This window comes from Mus pahari, chromosome 3 (assembly GCF_900095145.1).
Source record: "Mus pahari chromosome 3, PAHARI_EIJ_v1.1, whole genome shotgun sequence".
NCBI lineage: Eukaryota > Metazoa > Chordata > Mammalia > Rodentia > Muridae > Mus > Mus pahari.
The window spans coordinates 12209546-12234194 of NC_034592.1; the positions used below are offsets into that span (position 1 = coordinate 12209546).

Below are 24649 nucleotides of genomic sequence, written 5' to 3' on the forward strand. Positions count from 1 at the left end.
AGGGCTGGCCTGGGCCTTCCTAGGGCACATAGCTCAGGGCTGGCCTGGTCCTTCCTAGGACACATAGCTCAGGGCTGGCCTGGGCCTTCCTAGGGCACATAGCTCAAGGGCTGGCCTGGGCCTTCCTAGGACACATAGCTCAGGCTGGCCTGGGCCTTCCTAGGACACATAGCTCAGGCTGGCCTGGTCCTTCTTAGGGCACATAGCTCAGGGCTGGCCTGGGCCTTCCTAGGGCACATAGCTCAAAGGCTGGCCTGGGCCTTCCTAGGACACATAGCTCAAAGGCTGGCCTGGGCCTTCCTCGGACACATAGCTCAGGCTGGCCTGGTCCTTCTTAGGGCACATAGCTCAGGGCTGGCCTGGGCCTTCCTAGGGCACATAGCTCAAGGGCTGGCCTGGGCCTTCCTAGGGAACATAGCTCAGGCTGGCCTGGTCCTTCCTAGGGCACATAGCTCAGGCTGGCCTGGGCCTTCCTAGGGCACATAGCTCAAGGGCTGGCCTGGGCCTTCCTAGGGCACATAGCTCAAGGGCTGGCCTGGGCCTTCCTAGGACACATAGCTCAGGGCTGGCCTGGGCCTTCCTAGGGCACATAGCTCAAGGGCTGGCCTGGCCCTTCCTAGGGCACATAGCTCAGGCTGGCCTGGGCCTTCCTAGGACACATAGCTCAAGGGCTGGCCTGGGCCTTCCTAGGGCACATAGCTCAGGGCTGGCCTGGTCCTTCCTAGGGCACATAGCTCAGGCTGGCGTGGGCCTTCCTAGGACACATAGCTCAAGAGCTGGCCTGGGCCTTCCTAGGGCACATAGCTCAGGGCTGGCCTGGGCCTTCCTAGGGCACATAGCTCAGGGCTGGCCTGGCTCTGCTGCTTATTTTCTTTTTCTGTTCTTATTGGTGAAGAGGGTGTGCCCAGGTGGGCATCCTCAGGGCACTAGCAGAGTGTGGCGTCCCCGTGGACATAATCGGAGGCACGTCCATCGGGGCTTTCATGGGTGCTCTGTTTGCTGAGGAGCGGAGCTACAGCCAGACACGGATTCGGGCCAAGCAGTGGGCAGAGGTAAGCAGGTGACCCCCATCATCAGGAAGTCTGGCTGTGTGGCAAGGGGAGAGCAGAATGCAGTTAAAGGTTGAGCAAATGGTGGGAGATGGCCAGAAGTAGGTGGCAGGAGGTGACCTGAGGAAGGGATGTGTGTGTGTGTGTGTGTGTGTGTGTGACCCTAAGGCAGGTAACGGGAGCTGCTCTGGTTTGTGCTCTAGTCTTAACTGATAGGGGTTTACCTAGTGACAACATGGAGGGCCATATCGATGAACAGAGAGCTAGTGGTCCCTGTTATCTCTGGAAACGAGGCACAGCTGCATCAGGACCTACAGTGGGCAGGAAGACGAGAGAACGAGAGTCCCTTAAGATCAGGAACCAGTCAGTACAGGCCTCAGATTTCTTTTTGAAAATATGTTTTTCTTGAGAATTTTGTGTGCATGTATAATAAAATAGGATCATATCTACCTTCCACTTACCCTCCCAACCCCCATAATCTCACAACATATTCTCTTTCCAACTTCGTGTCCTTTTTACCTTTTTATTAGTTCTTTGAGAATATACAGTATATTTTGATCACATTCCACCCCTCCCCCAGCTTCTCCAATGCCCTCCACCTCTGCAACCACGCCTTAGGCTTCTGAGGCAAAAACAAGGCGGTAGTCCAGCTTCAGGTTGGTTAGTATGGATCATTCCAGCATGCTGCAGGGGCATTCCTTATTGCCTGGTCCCTAGCCCTACAAGATTTAAGAGAAGGGAATATGGCCTTGTTGTAAATCAAACCAGGGAGGGGCTGACTGGGCTGCAGGCTGCGCGGGAAGTCAAACTTCTCTCCTGTTGTCCTGGTGTCCTTGTTGTAAATGGACACCAGCATCAGAATTGAAAGATCACACACAACCAAAGGAATCAGGACAGGTTCCTTTAGCTTCATCAACCTGCTCAGTGAGGCTGGGCTGCTCCTGAGGAACAAATGGAACCCTGCGGAATCCATGCGTGGGATCAAAAGAGTCTGTGCTCTTCATTTTCAAAGAAAAAAAGTTGGTCAACCTTCATGCAAAAGCCGAGGAATAGGCTGTTTGCTGCAGTGATGAAGGAAGGGCAACGCCTGAGGCTCTCTGTCCAGAAATATTTCTCCCATGGAATGAGTGACCATCAGAGAAAGAGAGAGAACCTGGTGACACATCCTGTCCTTAGTGGTATGTCAGCAGTCACTGGGGGTGACCACAGGAGAATGTGTTGAGTTGGTAGGAGCAGCTTAGCTGTAGTTGTAGCTGAGTCAGGGAGCTTTGGGCTGGTCCTCCCACCAGCTAAGCTACGGTACCCTGCCAAGGTAGCCACCCTGCAGGAGGCCCCTGCTGGACATGAGGTGGATGGAGATGGAGCTGTGGCCATATGTACCACAGCCATGCTGAAGAGGTGGATGGCATGAGGGCCATTTGTCTAGCAGCTTCCCCAGCGCAGACTGTCTCAAGCTGTCTCATTCCTGTGATCTCCGACACTTGTCTCATGGAAAGGTCCTCACAGAGTTTCTAAACTGTGGGCTCTGGGCTGTTCCTGCGTTAACCTTCCCAGAGCTGGTGGCTCTATCCATCCTCGTCCTCCCTCTACTGTATGTAGCACAAAGGTCTGCTGGAGCCCCCAAGGATCTCAAGGTCTGGCTGGGCGAGAAAAGGGCAGGAAGCATGGAGCTATGTGAGGCTGCATCTTGGCTTCAAAGCCCTGAGAACTTCTGCTGCCCTTTTTGCCTACACTAAGGCTCTACCCCACAGGGAGTGCTCTCCTAAAATTTCAGGCAGTTGGACCTGTGGGTCTTTTGTTACCCCGTGATCAGAGGCAGAAAGCATGTGCTGTGCCTGTATCCTGCTTCAACAAGGTCCCACAGGCTAGAGTGTGAGTTCCTCGGTAAACGTCTCCCATGTCTCTAGGGTATGACATCAATGATGAAGACTATACTGGACCTGACCTACCCAATCACATCTATGTTCTCTGGCACTGGCTTCAATAGCAGCATCAGTAACATCTTCAAAGACCGGCAGATTGAGGTGTGTCCCTAGCATACCTACCTGGCTTGCATTGGCTGTCAGTGGCCTTGGTACCGCCTTGCTTTCTCCAAGTTCATTTGTCCCTAGATGGACAGGTCGGGGAACAGTGTGAGGGGCGGTGTCTTCTGATCCCTGTCCCCCCACAGGACCTGTGGCTCCCCTACTTTGCCATCACCACCGACATCACAGCCTCTGCCATGCGGGTTCACACAGATGGTGAGTGCCTTCTCCAACCAAAGCACCACAGGGTCAGCTCAGTCAGGTCAGCAGCTCTAGGATCTTAGACTGGTGTGGGAGCATGGACAGGCAGTTCCATGAGATTGTTGTTGAAGGCACTGAGGGTCTTACAAACAAGCAAGAGACACAGGCACATGTGGGTAAGGTAGGTAGAGGATGTCTCTGCCACAGGAGCGCTCAGTAAATTAGGGCCTCAGGAACAAGGATATCCAGTGGGTAAAGGGGCCTCTGGGAAAGAAGCAGAAGGAGGGGTGTAGGAGTCTTCACTTGGGCAAAGCAGGATTTCTGGGGACCACAGAGGAATACTTCAATGTCATCTGTTTTCAAGGCAAAGCCCTTTGAGGGTAAGAGGTCTGGTGGTGGTCTGCTAGGCTTAGTGTTCTCCCTGAAGGTTGGACCTATGAGCTTTCAGACTGACAGAGCTAAGGCTCTGATTCTCCAGTGCAGGATAAGGGCTACAGAGGGCAGAAAAAGGCTCCTTCCTGGCTGGCCCCTTTCCCCACCAGATCTCTTTAATATTCCAGGCTCTCTGTGGAGGTATGTCCGTGCAAGCATGTCCTTATCAGGCTATATGCCCCCACTCTGCGACCCCAAGGATGGACACCTGCTGATGGATGGTGGTTACATCAACAACCTCCCAGGTACTGCTGAGGACTCAGGAGTGCCCCCATGCTGGCACATAGTTCTTTGGTCATTCTGCCCTGTGGCTGTCTGCCACAACCGCCTCCACACCAGGAAGGCTGGGGTGGTACACGTTTTCCTTGGAGTATGCCAAGAGAAAATGTCAGGTTGGCATCAGCTGCTAGAGAACACATGCAAGTGAGCCCATGCATGCGCATGCGCACAGCATGCTCCTAGCATATGGCTCTGCCTGTTAGCACGGCGGCAACAGAACAAAGGCCAAGGAGACAAACCAGGGACAATTGATTTCCATCTGTGCCCACAGTTGGACACTAAGAGCCTGCAGGTGCCACGCGTTCGTGAGTGAGGCCATACCTACTACCTGTTGGCTACATGCTCAGAAGGGCTCCAGCACAGTTCTGTGCTCGTGGCTGCAACATTTGATCCTGCCTCCATAGGCCAGGAAGAATACTAGAGAGGGCCCCCTGGTGGAGCCAGCAGGAGGGACAGAAGCCCTCTTGGTGCTTAGGAAAGTAGTCTGCCTCCCATCTGCTTCTCCCATTTCTCCTGGATGCCGCCCCATACCCTGGTCTATGTTCTTGACCGGTGGTAACTAGGCTTCCCTTTTCTCTGTAGCGGATGTGGCAAGATCCATGGGGGCAAAGGTTGTGATTGCCATCGATGTTGGCAGCCGGGATGAGACGGACCTCACCAACTATGGTGATGCCTTGTCCGGATGGTGGCTGCTGTGGAAACGCTGGAACCCCTTGGCTACAAAAGTCAAGGTAGATTTGGTACCAAGTGGACTAGATCGTCTCTCTGGGGCTTACCTCTCACCCTCTTTGAGCCATCCCTGGCAGTAGGGATGTTCAGAGTCCAGCAGATCTCGGTCGCTCGTTTGTACTTTTTCCCAGACCATGGAACTAACTCTGGGACAAGACCAAAATGGGGTTTCATGGCTCTCTAAGGTCCCATCTTTGGGACTCTGGCTCAGAGCCCACCATGTTTCTGGGCCGGGAGGGATGAGGAGGGGAGGCCAGGGTAGGAGGCTCAGACATTCTTGGCAGGTGCTGAACATGGCAGAGATTCAGACTCGACTGGCCTATGTGTGCTGCGTCCGGCAGCTGGAGATGGTGAAGAACAGTGACTACTGTGAGTACCTGAGGCCTCCCATCGACAGTTACCGCACCCTGGACTTCGGCAAGTTTGATGAGATCTGTGTGAGTACCACCAGCTGGCTTAGAGAAAAGAGGGCCTGGGGTCAGTTCTGATGGAGGTCACCTCTCCAGCCTCTTTTCTAAGAGCACTAGAAGGGGCTTCCTCAAGTCCCTGATGGGGCCTCCTATGTACACAGGAAGTTGGGTATCAACATGGGCGGACAGTGTTTGACATCTGGGTTCGGAGTGGTGTCCTAGAGAAGATGTTGCAGGACCAGCAGGGGACAAGCAAGAGGAAGGACTGTGGGGTGAGAGGGCAGGAGGGTCAGGTTGGGCAGCATCCCCTGCACCCACTCTGCCTGCCACAGGTGTGTCGCCTGAGACAGGTGATGCACCGTGCTTTCTGCCTTTCTCCAGGTGTTCACCTGCCCCAATTCCTCCTTCACGGACCTTGCTGAGATCGTGTCACGGATTGAGCCGGCCAAGGTGGCTGCAGTGGATGGTGAGTAGATGCCTGGAGAGTGGGACAGGAAAGAGGTGGTAGGACGCCACAACACTAGACCCTCACTCCTGCCCTTGAAGAAGGCACCAACTCTTGAGCTCTACTGGCCAAGAAGCTCAGTACTGCTTCTCCATTGTGTCAAGACCCAGAGCCCATCTGTCCACTTCCCACAACATGGGATTGCTTCCTAGGCCACTCAGGCTTCTCCCTCATCACTCCATAGAGTGTTCTAACCACACCACAGACCTTAAGGGGAGCCTACTGGCAGAGGAGGCACTAGGAGGCCTGAGGGCCACATCCAACACTATGGCTCTGATCTACAGCCCTGCAATGGGGCCCCCCATCTTGCAACAGAGCAACATGTTCTGCAGAATTCCCTGCTGCATATACCATCTTAAAGAAGAACTTGAAAGCTGCCCTGGAGTCTTCCCAGGGTGAGAGCCCCAGCACTGAGCTGAGTTTGTGCTGGTGTCCTTTCACAACCCTGACCTGGCCCCCATGTGTGGTTAGCGAGTAGGTATGGAGGGTCATGTTTTTGTGAAAAACACACAGGACACATTGTGGAGTGAGATGAACAAAGGCGAATGTGATGTGTCACTGGGTCTGTGAGGTTCCTCTGGCAGCCCTGGAGCTGGGTAGCTCTCTGGGAACTGTGGCAGTGGCTTGAGGATGGCCATGCTCTGCTTGACTTTTAGCCTTGCTCGGCACAGCCACTGTCCTTGGAGAGAGGACAATGGAGCCCTCTCTTCTGCTCTAGATGAGTCTGACTATCAAACAGAGTATGAGGAGGAGCTGCCAGTCATCCCCAAGGAAACGTACGCTGACTTCCAGAGCACTGGGATTGAGCTAGACTCTGACTCGGTGAGGTGCTGGACCTGACTCTGAGGTCCCCAAACAGGGCCTGCCCCTTGTCCCTGACTCTGTGCTAGCTGCGTCTTCCCACAGCAGGCAATCCAGCCTGGGGTCGGGCAAGTCCCCACTCTGCGTATCTTGACCTTGTCTGATTTGCTTCCAGGAAACTGAGCCTCCGGTGTTGCAAGGACCTCCCAGCTTGACTTCCCCAGAACAGTCCCAGGACTCCTTCCCTTGACTCCCTAATCAAGATGACCGGGGGCCAAGACTGTAACATCCTTCCTGATTGGATTAACACAATAAAACACCCGGGCCTCACCCTTAGACTGAGGCTGCACCCATTCCTTAGAGGCTACTTCAGTTGCCTGACAAGATCAAACTGGGTGATACAGCCATCTGGTTTCTTCCAGAGACATGGGCTGTGTTACTGGAGTCGCAGTCCCCTTCACTTCCCTGGCACCCTTATATCCCCACAGCAATACTGAGGAGCACTGAAGCCTCTGTGAGGCATGGGGATGTGGGATTGATGTACTAATAAATGTCAATCTGACTGTGTGGCTATTTTACTCTGGTGTAAAGGTTGCAGGGGCAAAGAGCTAAGTGGACCTGAGATCGGGAATGTCAGTGGGTGGGCTCATTTTCTTTCAGGACCCTTTTGCTGGCACCTGCAACCTTCCAGGCAGCAACTCTAGGCTAGGCCAGGATGCTCCGGGTCTGGAGGAAACTAGGGTTTCCCCCCAAACCAAAGGTTTCTTAGGGCATACTTGAGCATACACAATCCCTGGCCTAAGTGGAAGGGCATCACTTTTATGCCCCCAGGAAGAAAGCCTCCGGGAGGAGCCGCCTTTTAGCCACTCCCTTAACTGTCATCATGGGGGTGGTGCCAACTCAGGCTCAGCGTCAGGAGGCGGAGCACCGCCCCCGGGTCCAGCCGCGCTCTCCTACAGTGGCTGGACCTGCTGGGCGCTGGGTGCGGCCATGCAGGGCCCGGGCCTAAGTGTGACCCTGACCCTGAGGCCGAGACCTAGCGCGACCTCAGGCGCGGTACGGCTCCTCCGGCAGAGGCGGCGGGCGCGAGGCGCGCTCTGAAATCCGGGGGATGCGCGGGCGCCGTGACCATGGGTGCCGCCGCCTCCAGGAGGAGGGCGCTGAGGAGCGAGGCCATGTCCTCGGTAGCGGCCAAAGTAAGGTGAGTGTGGGCCAGGCTGACCGGCTACCGCTGCCGGCTACCCTCTGTGGTGTGTGCTGCTGCCCCAATGCCCTGCGGTCTTCCTGTTCCGACTGGAGTGGGCATTGGACCTTAAAACCTGACGCCCACAGGCTGGGCAGATTGGACAGAAAGCAGTCGGAGGTCTCTGACCAGGATGCCCTGGCTCTGTGTGGTGGGTGGAAAGAGCCCACCTCTTCTCATGATGTGGAAAGCCCGGGTGGGACTAAGTATGGTAGGGAGGGTCTTGTCAGTATTGGAGGCTGGTAGCCAGCATGTACTGACCGTGTTCCCTCTGCCTACCATGCAGAGCAGCCCGAGCGTTTGGAGAGTACCTGTCCCAGAGTCACCCTGAGAACCGCAACGGTGCAGGTAGGACACTGGAAACAAAAGGCAGTTCTGGGTGAGTCCTCTGCCCCAGGCCAGGGCCAGGGCCAGGGTTAGTGGAGTGTGAGCCAGCCCAGGTACCTTGCTGGCTTGTCTTCCTCATATCCCTTGCCCTCCAGGGCCCAGAACCCTAGGAGGAGCTCCAGTCACCCATCTCCATGGCGCCCTCCCAGCCTGGGTTGTTGGCATGGCAACAGGCCTCTTGGCACCCCCAGGGCTGGCACCACTGTCTGGGGGCCAGCTGGTGGGGGGAGGGGAGAAATTGGCACCAGGCAAATGGGTGTATCTGCAGGCTCTTGGGGGGGATATCGGCCTGTCTATTATTACTTCTGACGATTATGCACAGGTAGTGAGGCCTGCCTGCCGCCCAATCCTCACTCTCACAAGGGCTTCAGGCCCAGGTAAGCAGAGAAACAGGCTACCTGGCAGAGCCTTTTCTAGTAACCCCAGCCCCCTCATTAAGGTTGGTGCTTGTTGAGTGTGGGCTCCTGTGCCAGAGGACCAGGAGAGTAGACCATCAGGCTGAAGGTTCACCTTTCCCTTAGACCACCTGCTGGCTGACGCCTACTCTGGCCACGACGGGTCCCCAGAGATGCAACCTGCACCCCAGAACAAACGCCGCCTCTCCCTCGTCTCCAATGGCCGATATGAGGGCAGCATCTCAGATGAGGCAGTCAGCGGGAAGCCGGCTACAGAGGACCCCCAGCCCCGTGTGTACACCATCTCTAGAGAGCCAGCCCTGCTACCTGGCTCTGAAGCAGAAGCCATTGAGCTAGCAGTGGTAAAAGGGAGGAGACAGCGGGAGCGGCACGCCCACCACCACAGCCAGCCCCTGCGTGCCAGCCCAGGCAGCAGCCGTGAGGACATCAGCAGGCCCTGCCAAAGCTGGGCAGGAAGCCGCCAGGGCTCCAAAGAATGCCCAGGATGTGCCCAGCTGGTCCCTGGTCCCTCCCCTCGGGCCTTTGGGCTGGAGCAGCCACCTCTACCTGAGGCTTCTGGCCGCCACAAGAAGCTGGAAAGGATGTATAGTGTTGATGGAGTGTCTGGTGAGGGCCTTATCTTTGGGCCAACACTGCAAAGCTGGGTACCCTGGTGTGATAGCAGTCAGGATGAAATCCCTTCCATCAGAGCTCACCTCCTCGCCCAAATCCTGTGGACTGTGGCCTCTCTCAGATGGCAAACAAACCTACCATAGTTTATCGAGGATCCTTCCTGGAGGAGAGGGCCTGGGAGGACCTTGAAGGCATAGATCAGGCTGTCTTCAGAAGCTACAAGGGAGGGGAAGCTTTTGGGGCTCTGAGGTTATTGATGCCAAGATAGAAGGGCAGGCTGGGATGCCCTGAGGCATGCTGCACTTACAGACTATCCCCCCCCCCCACCGTGCACCATGCCTGGGCTGCAGAGTAGCTCTAGGGGACCCCAGGAAATGAACAACTCAGCAAGGTGGGCTGCACCCTCAGGACCTCTTACCTTCCTGTGGGGATGAAAAGAGGGAAAGGTCTGGCCAGCTGCCAACTGAGAGGGGCCACCTTATGTCCAAGGGGGACAAAATGTGACAGTGCAGAGACACCGCTGAGAATGTTCCTCACACTGAACCACTAAAGGGAAAGTTAAAACAGAGCACCTCCAGTCAAGTGATAGAAAGAAAGCTCAGGGACTGAGGACACTCACTACTAGTGCAAGAGGACCCAAATTTGGTTCTTAGCAACCATATTAGGCAGCTTACGAGCACCTGTGAACCCCACCTCTAGCCTCTCCTCCTCCCCTACCCCTCTCTCAAAAAAAAAAGAAGAGCTATTTTTTTGTTTTGTTTTGTTTTGTTTTTTGCCACAAGTCAGAGGATGTTTGGGAGGTTATGTCCCAGAACTCTGCCCTGGGCCAGCTTTTTTTCTCTCCTTGAGAGTCGTCCTGCCCCTGGGCCCAGAGTCTCTTCAAAATAGAGAGAGGATCGGGCTTCAGGACTCCTACCTTGCCAGCCATAGCCTCGCTTCTCTTTCAGATGAAGTCCCCATCCGTACCTGGTTCCCCAAGGAAAACCTTTTCAGCTTCCAGACGGCAACCACAACTATGCAAGCGTGAGTTCGGTGTCCACTGCCAAGAGCCCATGGTTGGGTTGTCTCCTCCTAGGGTTCAGGAAGGACTGACAACTGTTGCCTGGGCTCTGGCTCAGCCTAGGGTTTTTTGTGAATAGCTGCATGTGCCACATTGTGCAGGGTCTGCGGATGGGCTAAGCTGAGGCTCTGAACCCCAGCAGGCAGGCTACCTGCTCCCTCAGGCCACATCTGACCTCTGCTTCTCCTTACCCCTTTCCTTACTTCCATTCCCTCGTGGGCATTCCCTATATTCAGACTACCCACCTAGTTGTGGCCTTTTATGGTCGTTTTTGCCAGAGAACCTGACCCAGAGTTGCAGCTGATAGCACCATCTCTGTGTGGACGTGGGTGTGGTTGTGGGTGTGGTTGTGGGTCCTCATGCGTACCCTGAACTCCAGTGTCATGCTGCTTCTGGGTGACAGGTGACAGGTGACTGTTACCAGGGTCTGCTCTTCTTTACCTGATAGGCATCTAGATTTTCCTCCCAAGGATAAGCCTTTGAAGCAGGGTCCCTCTCCAGAACAGCCCTCCCCCAGCCGTAACTGCGATGGCAAAGTGCACAGGGCACAGGCAAGCTTCTGTAGGACCAAACCCCAACCTTGCCTGGCTAAAACTCAGCACCTAGTTGTATGGGCCAGTGCCTCAGCCTCTGGTGCCCTTGAGTCCAGTGGACTTCCTGTTGGGAGGAAATTACTTCCAAGGGGCCTGGGGGGGGGGTAAAGGAAGACAGAGATCCACACTCATGGTGTCCTCTTTCTCTTGCTGCCTCTTGACACCGTGGCTTCAGCATCTCGTAAGTATGCCATGCAGTGTGAACCTAGGGGGCCTCCCACCCTTGGATAGAATTCTGCAGGTCAGGGGTCCTGGGCCTGGGCAGTGCGTAGCGCTGAGTTCCCATTAGTCCAGATTCCTGTGGACAACTAGGCCGCAGCAGGGCCTGCTGGGAGCTGGGCCCCTGTGCTTGCGCCTCTGTCCCCACGTCCGTGTCCCTCCTGCCTTCAGCCAAGGGCAGCGCTGACTTGCGGCGGTTTCTCAGGGTATTCAGGGGCTACGCGGAGAGGAAGCGTCGGAAACGGGAGAATGATTCCGCGTCTGTAATCCAGAGGTAGGGCCTGCCAGCCACTCGCCACCAGGGTCTATCTCTAGTCTGCACTGGCCTGGCCAGGGCCCTCCTGGCCCTGGAAGACCTGATGGGGGAAGGGTGGTGGCGACCACTGGTCTGGCCCTGCTCTGGGGACGTGGCAGACAGGAGGCTGTGTGGCCAGGCTGCATTTCAGCCCCTGGACCTATACTTTGAGGGTACATCGATAGTCATACTGAGGCTAGTTGGCCCATCCAAGTCTGTGTAGCCCTGAAGCCCAGAGCTGTTCATCCAGTGGCACCGCCTACCCTCTCCAACTCCCACACACCTCAGCGGTGCGTCTGGGAAACTGGACATGGGTCTTGGCAGGGCACAAAATTTAGGGGAAAAAAAAAAGAACCTGTCTCCCTCGTGGGGAAGAGACATTTTGAAACCCCCAGAGCAGCTTGTGGGCGTGGGTTCAGGTAGAGGATGTTAGGATGTCTGCAGCAGAGGAAATGCCTGTGAGAAGCCTGAGCAGACAAGAAAGCTAGGAGAGAGACACCGTGCGCGCCTCTGCCCTGAGGTCCTGGATGGGGCTCAGAAGCAGACAGGCCTTGTCTATGAGCCTTGGGGAGATGGTTCAGTGTCCACCCTCAGTGTGGTCAGGAACTAGGTTGGCAGGAGCCAGCATCCACCCTGCTGTGGACCCTCATCACCCCATGCTTTCTCCTTCAGGAACTTCCGCAAACACCTGCGCATGGTTGGCAGTCGGCGGGTGAAGGCCCAGAGTAAGATGGGTCCTGGGGAGGTGGGCACAGCTGTGCTTGGCAGCCTGGGGCTTCTTGGCAAGCTGGGCTTTGCATGTTGGCAGTCCACCTCCCTCAGCCTGTTCTGGCCCCACATACAGGCGCCACCACCGCTTGGCCTGCTCTGCCTTCCCCTCAGCTCTTGGCCCCCTCTCTTGTGTCGTCCTGTCCGCCACTGTCTCAGTGCTCTGTCTTGCCCCCAACAGTGTTGGACCTCACCTAGGCCTACTTGACCAGCCCCTGACCTAGTGCTCTGCCTGCCCTGAGCCCACAGTAGGCCCACAGCAGTCCACACTGTGTCCTTTGCCTCGACCCTTGTGTCCTCTAAGTCCAGACTCTGATCCTGGTATCTGTGCCTCTATACGAACTGTGCCGTTGGTCTTGGTCCGCTGTCTGTGACGTCAGGCCGATCTTTGTCAGCGTCTGCCCCCACACACACCCCAGCCCCTCCCCAGGGCCTGAGTCTGCTCTGCTCCCGCCCCCTCTGGCTAATGGGGTCTTGCTCTCACTCACTGCAGCGTTCGCTGAGCGTCGCGAACGGAGCTTCAGCCGGTCCTGGAGCGACCCCACCCCTATGAAAGCCGACACTTCCCACGACTCCCGAGACAGTAGGTGTCCAGGTGCAGGCTGGCCCACCTCCCTGACAAGTCCCCTTAGGCCCCATATCCCTGTCAGGGTCCCATGCCAGTATGGCTAGGCTTCTGCGCTTTTGCTCTCTGAGCCTCAGTTTACCTGTCTGTGAGATGGGAGAAGCTGGTATCCTATCTCTTAGGCTGGGTTAACTAATGGCTAAGCAGTGCTGACACTGGGCATCTGTAAGGTGGTACCCACTGTCTCTCGGGGCATACTTGGCCGCAGGTGACACTTGTGTTGGGTCCCAGCTTCACATGTCCCTCCTCTTCCTATGTGGGGCTGCTTCCCACTGGTGTCAGTGGCCTGACTCTGCAGTTTGACTGTGACAGTAACCTTCGTGCCTACCCAAAGACCCTCCAGGACATGGGTGGGCTCCATGAGTGGTATGCCACTCTCCTGGTGACCCCTCCTGTCCCCAGGCAGTGACCTGCAGAGCTCACACTGCACCCTGGATGAGGCTTGTGAGGACCTGGACTGGGACACAGAGAAAGGCCTGGAGGCCGTGGCCTGCAACACCGAGGGCTTCTTGCCACCCAAGGTCATGGTGAGGCCTACCTCTGGGTATACCCCATGGCACTTAGATGGAGCTCAGCCTCGTCCTCTAGTCCTCCCTACTATGCCCACACTTGTCCATCCTTGGCTCGAGGAGGGGTCTCCAAGGCTCTGCCTCAGTGGTGAAAGTCCTTAAGGTCTCTGCTTCCCGGGGGAGCTTCTGAGGTTAGGGTTACAGGAGAGTTGACTGTGCGGGTAACTCACAGGGCTTTTCCTGTCCCCTACAGCTCATCTCCTCCAAGGTGCCAAAGGCCGAGTATATCCCTACCATCATCCGCAGAGATGACCCGTCCATCATCCCCATCCTCTACGTGAGTGTCCTTCCCAACTCTGCATCCATACAAATACTGGGACACTTCTCCCCTGGGGGGACCAGCAAGGGCTCTGATTTGTGGCCTATCTGTTCTCAGGACCACGAGCATGCAACCTTCGAGGACATCCTGGGTGTGTATCTCACTCGCTTCATCTGGTGTCTGGCAGGAAGGGTGGACTTGCATGGGGAGGGACAGTGCTCATAGCCCTCTGTCCACAGAGGAAATAGAGAAGAAGCTGAACATCTACCATAAGGGGGCCAAGATCTGGAAGATGCTGATCTTCTGCCAGGTAGAAGCAGCCTTTCCTTCCCTCCCCAGGAGAAGGGGGCAGTGTGCTATGGGTAGGGCCCCAAGATCTTACTCAGTGTGGGCGTGTCCGCGTGGTATATTTGTGGACGACATGTGCACGCATGTGCACGCCTCATCCTAGCCTCCCTCTAGCACTCCTGAGGCCTGACCATGACCTCTTTCAGGGCGGCCCTGGACACCTTTATTTGCTCAAGAACAAGGTGGCCACCTTTGCCAAAGTGGAGAAAGAAGAGGACATGATCCAGTGAGAGCGCAGGGTGCCCTGGGTTGTGGGAGGGAAGTCTAGAACCTGGTACATTCCTTCCAATGCCCGCCCTCCGCTGTGCTTCTGGAAGCTCAGTCATGGGGCCATCTGTCATCCCATCAGCTTCTGGAAGAGGCTGAGCCGCCTGATGAGCAAGGTGAACCCTGAGCCGAATGTCATCCACATCATGGGCTGCTACATTCTGGGGAACCCTAACGGGGAGAAGGTAGGGGCTCGAGAGGTGTGTGTGAGAAGGGCGGGCTGAAGAGAGCTCTCGGGCCGCTCGAGGGTCTTAAGCAAGGAGGGTGGGTCATGCTCTTAACCCCAGACTCATGGCCCACCCTTCCTGAAGCTATTCCAGAACCTCAGGACCCTCATGACCCCTTACAAGGTTACCTTTGAGTCGCCCCTGGAGCTTTCTGCCCAAGGTGAGCTGTCCCGACTGCCTGCCTACTTAGAGGGCTGCTTAGGTTTGGCCCTTCTGGCACCTCGTCAGGGCTGAGCCTCTCGGCTTGTCTCTCTCCCGCCCAGGGAAGCGGATGATTGAGACCTACTTTGACTTCCGGCTGTACCGCCTGTGGAAGAGCCGCCAGCACTCAAAGCTGCTGGACTTTGATGACGTCCTGTGAGAAGCATGGGTCGTGCCCAGGAACCACCAGGCCATTTCCTCTGGGCTGGAGACCTAGAGCTGGGCTGCCCCTTGCACCCGGGACAGTGTGGCCCTGCTCTTGCCCACAGCTACTTCAGGGACCCTCAGACGTTGCTCAGGTTCTCGTAGGGTCTGGTCCTCACTGCACCAGTGGGCCACAGAGGCCACAGTCCTGGTGGCCCAGATTAACAATCTCAGCCCATGGCCAGTGGCCTCTGAAAGGCCAGGGCATTGACCTGTCATGCCTCGCCTGGAGGCAGCAGCAGCGGGAATCCCCTCCCGGGGTTCATAGAAATAAGTGCAATTTTTTTACACCCCTGAAACAATTTGAAGGGAAGCAGCATTACTAATTAACTAGTTAAGCACTCTGCTACTAGTTACAGTGTAGACAACCGGCCCAGTGTGTGTTCAGGTCCTCCTGTCCCCCAGCCTCTCAGCCCTGCTGTATTTGATCACCAGCACCAGGATGGCCCATCAGTGTGGGGCTAGCTCTGTCAGGCTGCCTAGCCTGGCCCAGTCTACACTGGCCAAATCTGGCCTGCTTTCACCCCTTTTGTCACCCCTGGCTTACTTTGACCTCATCCTGGCAAGGGGTAGGCTGGGCAGTAGGAGGAAGAGCCTCCCCCCCCCCCCCGTCAGGGGAGCATTGGGTTGCCACCTGTTGCCCACCTCCTCAGGCCAACCCATTTCCCTTGCTGCTGTTGAACTCGGCTTTTCCTAGCCTTGGTCTGAAAGCCACATCCCAGCACAGTGGCTTAGGGGTGTGGTGGGGCCAGCCGGGGCTGTGCCTGGGAAGGCAAGAACCTCACCAACATTGTGGTGGGGGGCCTAGATCTGTCACCCCAGGCTGGAGAGTCAAGTAGCTGGTGAACTGTGAGGTCCCCATAACTCCCTTCAGTCTTGCCCGGGGTCTAGCAGGGTGGGCTCTCTTGTACATAGTTGGAGCTTGGGGGCAGGCCCCCCTTTTGTAGAGCCTGGGGTCTGGGGACACCTGGCCGTGTCCCTGACCCAGGGGAGTTAGGATTGGGCACTGAACAATGTACGATACCCCTTAGAGTGACCATTAAACTCGACCCTGTGCTGCAGCTGCTGTGTGGGTCTTCTCATTTGGGACTCACTTTCCATGAACCTGGCAGCCTGAGGCCACTGCTGCATGGCTTCCTTCACACCAGGGCCTGGGCAGGGCAGAGCCATGAGAACAGCCACCTTAAGGATATACTCCATGGGAAGATACGATAGGGATCCCCAGAGTGCCACCAACCAGCACAGGTGGCAGAGGCACTCTCTTCTTCCTGCAGTGGTAAGAATTGGGCAGGGACTATGGTTGTGAGCAGAAACCGCCTGCATCCCTGCCCAAGCCCATCGGCATGGAAGAGTGGGCGCTCCCAACCTCTTTCAAGCCACCCTGTCAAGCCACCCTGTTCATGTGGCTAGAACAAGAAGCCAGATGGTGGCTACGGCCTCAGTTGTGAGCCACATGCCCTCCATGTCCAGGAGCAACCAGACTTAGCTTCTTGATCATTACCGGTCCAGGGGTAGGGGCCAGAGCAGCTGAGCAGCTCAAGGGCTAGGGATGGGCTGGGGTGCAGCATACAGTATGACAAAGACTGTTGGGTTTGAGGCTAGGTGCTGGGGACCTCCCTTCTGAGGAGCTTGCCACCAGGACACTTGAGGGAGGACCAAGAAGAAGAAGGCATGGTTTGGATGTCACCATGAACATAGTTTTGGAAGACTGGCCTAGGTTAGTCTGTATATTTACTCAGCTACCACACTCTCTGAAAGGAATATAAACCACATGATCAAGTGTGCGTGCGTGTGTGTATGTGTGTGTTTCTAGTCACTGCTGCTTTGAGTCTACATGCTGGTGTTATGCAGATGGGATAGTGTTTGTAGTTCTAGTCTCCCAACATTGCTGTTTAGAAGGCACATTTAATCCCATAATCCTGACCTTAGCCCTAGAGCAGGCAAGCATTTGCTCTGAGTGGCCCTACAGGCTCAGCCTGGGGTCTAGCTGGGGTAGCAGAGGCACCCGCTTATAGCCTTGAAAATTGGCTAGATCAGTGAGCGGGGCTTGTGTAGTCCACAGCCCTAAATATCCTTGAACTTTTCTGAGGCATCTACACACTCACTTTCCTCAATCAAATAAGCAGACATATTTGTTAAAAATACACAAAGTGTTAATATCTTTTTTTTTTTTTTAATTCCCAGATAGGGTCTCAATATGTATCCATGAGCGGCCTAGAACTGGCTATTTAGTTCTGGCTCGCCTTAAACCCTCCTCCCTCTGCCACCCAAGTGCTGGTATTAAAGGCATTCAGCCCTACACTCAGCAGGAGTGTTTTAGTGTCTTAGTTAGGGTTTTATTGACACCATGACCAAGGCAACTTTTATAAAGGAAAAATTTAATCAGGGCTGACTTACAGTTTCAGAGGTTCAGTTCATTATCATGGCAGGAAGCATGGCAGCATGCAGACCGACATGGTGCTAGAGAAGGAGCTGAGGGCTCTATATCTTGGTCTGAAGGCAGCCAAAAGGAGACTGTCTTCTATAGGCAGTGAGGAGGAGGGTCCTGCTCTTACTGGCCAGACTTATAGTAGACCTAAAAGCCCTTTTCCACAGTAAAGCACTTCCTCTAACAAGGCCACACCTCTTAATAGTGCCACTTCCCATGGGCCAAGCATATTTAAACCATCATATTCCACTTCCTGGTACCCATTGGCTTGTTCAAACAAATATATAGCATATCATCTTAGCCATAGCATAATGCAAAATACATTTAGTCCAACTTCAAAAATCCCCAGTCTTATCACAGTCTCAACAATGTTTAGAAGTTCAAAGTTTCTTCTGAGATTCATGCAATCCCTTAATCGTAATCCCCTATGAAAATCAAAAGCAAAAAGCAAATCACATACTTCCAACCTCACAGGATATGCATATCCCAAAACATTACAGTGAGGAAATACTAGACCAACGCAAGACCAAAACAAGCGGGACAAGGTCCAAACTCTACATCTCCTTGTCTGGTGTCCAACTTTCATCTTTGTTGACAGCAACACAATTTCTCTTGGACTGGTTCCGCTTCTCGTTAGCAGCTTTCCTCGGCAGGTATCCTTTGGCTCTGAAGTCTCTAATATCTTGGGGTCTCCAAGGCAACTTTAGCTTCACAGTCTCTTGTTCCACTCTCTGGGCTTCTCATGATCTGGGCTCTTCCAAAGGGCTGTGTCACTCCTCCAGCTCTGCCCTCTGTAGCCCTCTAGTCTCTAGCTGACTCCACTCCACTGCTGATGCTGTGCTTGGTGATCATCCAATTACTGGCCTCTCCAATACACTGATAATGGCTAAACCTCCGAAACTGTAAGCCAGCTCCAATTAAATGTTTGCCTTTATAAGAGTTGCCTTGGTCATGGTGTTTTTTTCACAGTCATAAAACTCTAAACAAAAATTAGTACCAGGAATGCGGTCTCATCTGCACTAGGTAGGGCCTAAGCATGTATGTGACACCTCAAAGCCCTGCCGTCACACACTCCCTCTGACAAGGCTATCCCTCCTCTGATAAGGACACACCTCCTAATAGTACCACTTCCCATTGGCAAAGCATATTCAAACCACCACAGGATGTGGCTGAGTTTATGGTCCCAAGGGGCTGACTGTGGGCTTCGGGCATGCTAATGTATGGAATTCTACCACTAAGGTGCAGCTCTAGTCTCTAACCCCTTTTAAATTTTGTTTTGAGACAGTCTATGCTGTCTCACTAGTCTATGCTGGCTTTGAAGTCATTCATTCTATATCTCAGGCTGATGTTGAATTTACAGTCCTACTGGGCAGCTTCTCTAGTAGCTGTCAAGTACAGCTTATTAACCTCAATATATAAACAGCCTTTTTAATTAAAAATATTTTATGGTTATATGTGTATGTGTGGGCACATGCTTATGAGTGCAGGTACTTACAGAAGTCAGAAGCTATCGAGAAGAGAACTAAGAAGCAAATGTGAACTGCCTAACATAGGTGCTGCCCTGGCTAGTTGTAGGTCGACCTGACCCAAGCTAGAGGCATCTGAAAAGAAGGAAGCTCAATTGAGAAAATGCCTCCATGAGATCCAGATGTAAGGCGTTTTCTTAATTTGTGATTGATGGGGGAAGACCCTGCCCATGATGAGTGATGGCATCCCTGGGCTGGTGGTCCTGGGCTCTGTAAGAAAAGCAGACTGAGCAGGCCATGGAGAGCAAGCCAGGAAGCAGTACCCCTGCATGACCTCTCCGTCAGCTCCTGCCCCCAGGTTCCTGCCCTATTTGAGTTCCTGCCTTGACTTCCTTCAGTGATGAACATTGCTGTTCATCACTGTAAGTCATGTTCATCAGTGTAAGTCAAATAAACCTTTTCCTCCCCAACATGCTTTTTGGTCATGGTCTTTTGTCATACCAACAGAAACCTTAATTATGGTGCTAAGAGATAAGGGTCATCTACAAGAGCTAAGCCACCTCTACAGCCTCTAAAAAAAGCTTTTTTTTTTTTTTTTTTTTACAATGATGACACAAAGGTCTATAGAGGAGAATGAACTAAGGCTGGAGGAGACAATACAGGGGAGCTGAGTGGCCAGGAAAGTCACAGCACGGCCACAGGCAGCAGCGGCTTCTCTCGTGGAGGCATGTTCTCTGTTGAGCTTCCTTCTTTTCAGATGCCTCTAGCTTGTGACAGGTTGACCTAAAACTAGCCAGGGCAGCACCTATGTTAGGTAGTTCACAATTGATGGCGATTTCTGTAAGTACCTGCACAGTACAGCCACAACAGCAGTGGCTGGCTCCCTGTTACATTCCCGGAGAGTTAATTATTAACAGCTATGTAAATGCAGCTAATACGCTCTTCATTCTCTTCCTTCTGTGAAGCGGTCACAGTTCCAATGTCCATGCTGTGTCCGGGAGGCAGGCTATTGCCAGGTCATCCAGGTAGTGTCTTGAAGGAAGAACAGACTTATTATTCAAAGGATGTTGTGGGGGGTTGGTTGGTTTTTGGTTTTTCGAGACAGGGTTTCTCTGTGTAGCCTTGGAACGCTCTCTGTAGACCAGGCTAGTCTCAAACTCGGAGAGATACGGAGATCTACCTGCCTCTACCTCCCAAGTGCTGGGATAAAGGTGTGCACCACCACTGCTGCTATTCGAAGTTCTTACGATTCCAGAGGAGGGATGTAAGTTAGGGCAGCCAGAGCCCTGAATGCCTGTTGGAAGTAATTAAAAAATGCAGAAGGCTGAGAATGGTCTCCTGTCCACTAACCTGATATGTACACCTCCTTAATTCTCCGAAGGGCTTTTGAACAACAGCACAAGGTCATTCTGCCCTCTCCCATGCCTTGTCTGGTGGTAGTCTTCATGCAGGCCTTATGCTCTCAAGTATGGACGCTCTGGCCTTTGTGTTCAGGTTTATCTACAGAACTCCAAATTGATACCCCAGGCAGTTCTTTGGCCTGATGTGCACCCCAGCAGAGTATCTACCTTAGGAAGAACCAGGCTTGGGCATGGGAGGCATGCCACTGGGGTTGGAGCATTAAGGGCCTGCCAAAGTGTTCTTGCTACCAGTGCTGAGAATAAATGCTTAGATAGAAATGCTGCAGCAGCCACACCCTCCATTGGGTACCTTGCTTGCTGGGGCAGAAAAGGCATGGGACCTGTTTCTTCAGGGGTCCCAGCACCTACAGGAAGGCAGGCTAACTCTTCCACTTGTAGAATCTCCCACTTGTATGTCAGCTGTTGCCAACTCCCCCTTTACTTGGGGCTTGGGAAGCAGAAATAGGAACTGCAAAGTTTTAGAAGTCACCCCACCCCACTTCTAGGTTTACTTGTGCACAATTTACATGAAATCAGATCTGACCCTGGTGATCCATCTGACCCATCCCCAGTCCCTACTGTAGGACCTAATGCTGCCAAATGAGACAGTACTCCCCACAGTCTGGGAAAGGGCACTGGGCTTGATTGAGCTCACAGCCTACTGAGGATGAAACTCAACATCAGAACCTCAAAAGTAAGATTCAAGATTCTCCAAGCAGAATCATAAAAGACAAACACCAAGGACAGAAACACAGGTGTGGGCAGGCAGTAAAGCTATGTTCAGAATACTAGAAAGTTCCGGCAAGGAGGAGGAGGAGAAGGAGGATGAACAGGAGAAGGAGGAGGAGGAGGAGAGGAGGAGGAAGGAAGGAAGGAAGGAAGGAAGAGAAGGAGGGCAAGGCTGGAAAGATGACTCAGCGATTAAGAGACTGTCTTCTCTTGAGCACACATGGCAGCTAACACCTTCTGTTAGCTAACAACCTTCCAGTTTCGGGGGATCAGATGCCGTCTTCTGACCAGGCACCAGATACTCATGTGGTGCATAGACACAGGCAAAACCCTCATACACATAAAATAATAAATCTTTTAAAAATAAAAACAAAAACAGACTGGTTTTTATGGTCCTAGAAGCTAAAGTGAGAAATCCAGGAATTAGGGCCTGGTTCTTCCAGGGTCTCTCCTCTGCTTCCAGGTGCCATCTGTTCTGAGTTCTCACATGGTCAGTCCTCTGTGCCTCTCACGTGAGCACACAGCAGTCACATTTACTATAGTAGAGGGCATGGAAGTCCCTACAGATGACCACATCCAGTTTGGATTCTAGTTCCATGACCCTGAGTTACATTTCCCCATACTTCTGAGTAACTGGCTATAAACCCAGGATCTCACAAACCCTTTCTTAAACTCTGTGTGTGTGTGTGTGTGTTTGTGTCTATGTGAGTGTGTGTGTGTGAGTGTGTGTGTGTGTCTATGTGAGTGTGTGTGTGTGAGTGTTTGTGTGTGTGTGTGTGTGAGTGTTTGTGTCTGTGTGTGTGTGTGTCTATGTGAGTGTGTGTGTGAGTGTTTGTGTCTGTGTGTGTGTGAGTGTTTGTGTGTGTGAGTGTTTGTGTGTGTGTGTGAGTGTTTGTGTCTGTGTGTATGTGAGTGTTTGTGTGGGTGTCTGTGTGTGTGTGAGAGTGTTTGTGTCTGTGTGTGTGTGTGAGTGTGTGTCTGTGTGAGTATGTGTGCATGCATGTGCATGTGCACACACCACCGTGTGCATGTGACAGACAACTGGCAGGAGTTGACTCTCTTCGCTCATGGAATCTAGGGATTGACCTAAGGTCATGAGGCAGTCACCTGATGGAGCCACCAAGGAGCCACCACCCCATTCCCTCTCCTCAGTTTTGTTGTTAGAGTGGCTCACAGAAGCCAGAGAAACATGTTTTCTAGCATATTACAAAAGACGTGACAAAGGATACAAATGAAGGAATGTGTATGACAAAACTCAAGGAAGAGACACAGAAGTGCCATGAGCTCTTTCATGGAGTTTGCCTCCAAGTCCCTCCTTCCACATCTTCAACTTTCCCTAAGCAATCTGCATGCTTTCAAGCAGCAATTCTAATTTCTATGTTGGAGAGAGAATTATAGGAACAATAGATGAAAACCAAAACTACATATAATAGCCCAGGCCACCTCTGGCTTTTAAGCCCAAAATCCTCACATCAAAGGGATGTACAACTCCAGAGTCTGGGACATTAGTAGAATACTATTTAGTTAATAATTAGCCACATCCTTCCTTCTATTAAATATGTCTCCCAGGCGAGGCTGCTGGTGTTTGCAGGTTTTGTTAGATCTTTTTAGGTTCCAGAAACCACAGTTCTCTTGGCAAACAGCTTCACCTCTCCAATCATCTGGTCCAACTGAACACAGACAGCACTGTCTCCTGCTCTGTGCCTCTAAGAACATTATGCAGCTTTTGGCTCCCCGACTCCTTATCTGTTTATCCATTACCGCTAGCTACTAGTCTCTTTTATTAATTCAAAAATTACCTTTTTAAGGAACTGTAGCTATGGCCACTGCTGGGCCAGACTGCAAGCAACAGTACTCATCTGGCAAACGCCTCCCCCATCTACGCCATTCAGATAAGATGGGCTTGTTCATCACCAGGGATACAGATGCATCCAGTGCTGATGAGCTTCCCCGATGGCCAAGGGTGCACAACCTAAACGGCCGAGAACATAGTGTAGCTGCCTGCATTGGGGTGCATAGAAGTCACCCCATCTCCTTCATTTAGAGCCACTACACCTGGCATGGGGAAAAAGCACGCATGTGAACTCTCAGTTTTATTCCTTCCATGCTTTCTTTATCTCATTTCTTCTTTCTATGGTACTGAAGGTCTAACCCAGGCTTTCCACATGCCTGCTGGGTGCCTGGCTGCAGAGCTTCATCTCTTGTCCACCTCATTTCTTCATTATATCTTTTACAGTGCCACCTTCCTGAGGTAACCAGGACTCGCTGCAGTCTTTTCCCATCTCTTATTAATATAGTTGGTGTTCTGTTAACATTTCTAGGCCTAAGGAAGCTGAGACTGAAGTTTAATAAGTCTTCTTCAACAGTCTTTATTTTGCAGATGGGCCCTTCCTTGTCCACACCATTGGCCATGATCTGAGGCTGTAGTTTTATAGTAAGCCAATCCCATTTGGCTTGTCCACTGTTAAACCAAAGACTCAAAACAGAGGGATCTTTGAAATAAAGGGTTTATTGAGTCATTAGAGGTGCTGGTCAGAAATCGGCCAGGTTTAAACAGGTTCTGCAACTTCCAGGAGCAGAGCAGGAACACTGTGAGGCTTTCTCTACAGGATCAGTACTGAGAACACTTCTTCCTAGTGAGAGCTGGGAAGGGATGCAGTAAGTGGGGTTACAAGGAGTCTACACTAGTTATCAACCAGAGGATGAAGGAGCAAGAAAAAGACCTGAAGAGATGCCTCAGTGGTTTGGAGCACTTGTTGCTCATATAGAAGAGCCAGTATCTTATTCGGGGTTACTATTGCTGTGATGAAACACCTTGGCCAAAGCAACTTGGGGAGTACAGGGTTGACTCCATTTCCATTTCCATATCATTCATTGTTCATCATTGAAGGAAATCAGGACAGAAACACAAATAGGGTGGGACCTGGAGGCAGGAGCTGATGCAGAGAAGCTATGGAGGGGTGCTGCTTACTGGCTTGCTCAGCCCACTTCTTACAGAACCCAGGACCACCAGTCTAGGGATGCACCACCCACAATGGGCTAGGCCATCCCTGACCAATCACTAATTAAGAAAATGCCTTATAGCTGGATCTTATGGAGGCATTTTCTCACTTGAGGTTCCTTCCTTTCCAGTGACTCTAGCTTGTGTCAAGTTGACATAAAACTAGCCAGTACATCCAAGTTCTATGTCCAGCTTCTATATGCCACCTTCTCTCATAACCACCTATAACTCCAATTTCACAGGATCCAACACCTTCTGGCCTTCATGGCACCAGGCACACATCTGATGCACAGACATACATACAGACAAAAACCCATACATATAAAATAAATACACAACAACTCTCCTCTTTCCAAAAAAAGTTAAGATTCTGACATGGTGGTGCATGCCTCTAGTCCTAGAGCTTAGGAAATGGAGGCAGGCAGATCTCTATGAGTTTGAGGCCAGTATGGTCTATATAGAAAGTTCCAGGATAGCCAAGGCCACCTAGTGAAACTCTGGCTACAAAAAAGAAAAAATGTTTGGAGGTAGAATGGCCATCCCACGTACTGCGGCTCTGGGCTGGGCTGGCTGTGTGGGTTAGTAACGCACCTAGAAGTCTCCAGGAGATGCAACACACTGGGCAATCTGTGACTCGCTGGCTTTCGCTGACTTCCCTTATTTATTCCCCACCTAGCCTCCGGCCTTTATAATCTACATTTAAGATGTCTGGGGAGGGGATGATAATGGTGGTGGTGGTGGTAATCAATGTGGAACATAACCACTGCTTCTTCTTGGTACAGCATCCACAGGTAGAAACAGGGACCCCTTTCTTAGAAGCTGGCTTCTCAATGACTTCTATTGAGTCTTCTTAGCTGGTGGCTCCCTGGAATAACTTGCGTGTCCCAACTACATTCAGCTTT

At 52.7% G+C, this 24649-nt stretch overlaps 2 protein-coding genes across 4 annotated transcripts in view; both read left to right on the forward strand.

The window, feature by feature from the left end:
* The window catches only part of Pnpla7 (patatin like phospholipase domain containing 7), an 82422-nt gene extending 75429 nt beyond the window's left edge, over nt 1-6993 (forward strand). Inside the window, exons 25-34 of the mRNA XM_029536705.1 lie at nt 896-1052; nt 2957-3073; nt 3220-3289; nt 3835-3951; nt 4568-4716; nt 4999-5151; nt 5286-5396; nt 5506-5590; nt 6348-6451; nt 6606-6993. Of these exons, the coding sequence (XP_029392565.1) occupies nt 896-1052; nt 2957-3073; nt 3220-3289; nt 3835-3951; nt 4568-4716; nt 4999-5151; nt 5286-5396; nt 5506-5590; nt 6348-6451; nt 6606-6680 (1138 nt within the window). The 3' untranslated portion in view covers nt 6681-6993. The remainder of the gene's footprint in view (nt 1-895; nt 1053-2956; nt 3074-3219; nt 3290-3834; nt 3952-4567; nt 4717-4998; nt 5152-5285; nt 5397-5505; nt 5591-6347; nt 6452-6605) is intronic.
* Nucleotides 6994-7338: 345 nt separating this feature from the next.
* Nsmf (NMDA receptor synaptonuclear signaling and neuronal migration factor) lies at nt 7339-15784 on the forward strand. Of its 3 annotated transcripts, XM_021192531.1 has the most exons (16): nt 7339-7631; nt 7960-8021; nt 8582-9082; nt 10036-10111; nt 10917-10922; nt 11166-11234; nt 11928-11980; nt 12517-12606; nt 13051-13175; nt 13411-13494; nt 13594-13627; nt 13716-13786; nt 13971-14050; nt 14174-14276; nt 14403-14478; nt 14582-15784. In XM_021192531.1, the coding sequence occupies exons 1-16, from the start codon at nt 7561-7563 to the stop codon at nt 14677-14679; spliced, it is 1599 nt and encodes a 532-aa protein (XP_021048190.1). In that variant the 5' UTR covers nt 7339-7560; the 3' UTR covers nt 14680-15784. The 3 variants fall into 3 exon arrangements, with proteins under 3 accessions (XP_021048190.1, XP_021048193.1, XP_021048191.1); XM_021192534.1 differs by lacking the exon at nt 11166-11234; XM_021192532.1 differs by lacking the exon at nt 10917-10922.
* The last annotated feature ends 8865 nt before the right edge of the window (nt 15785-24649 follow it).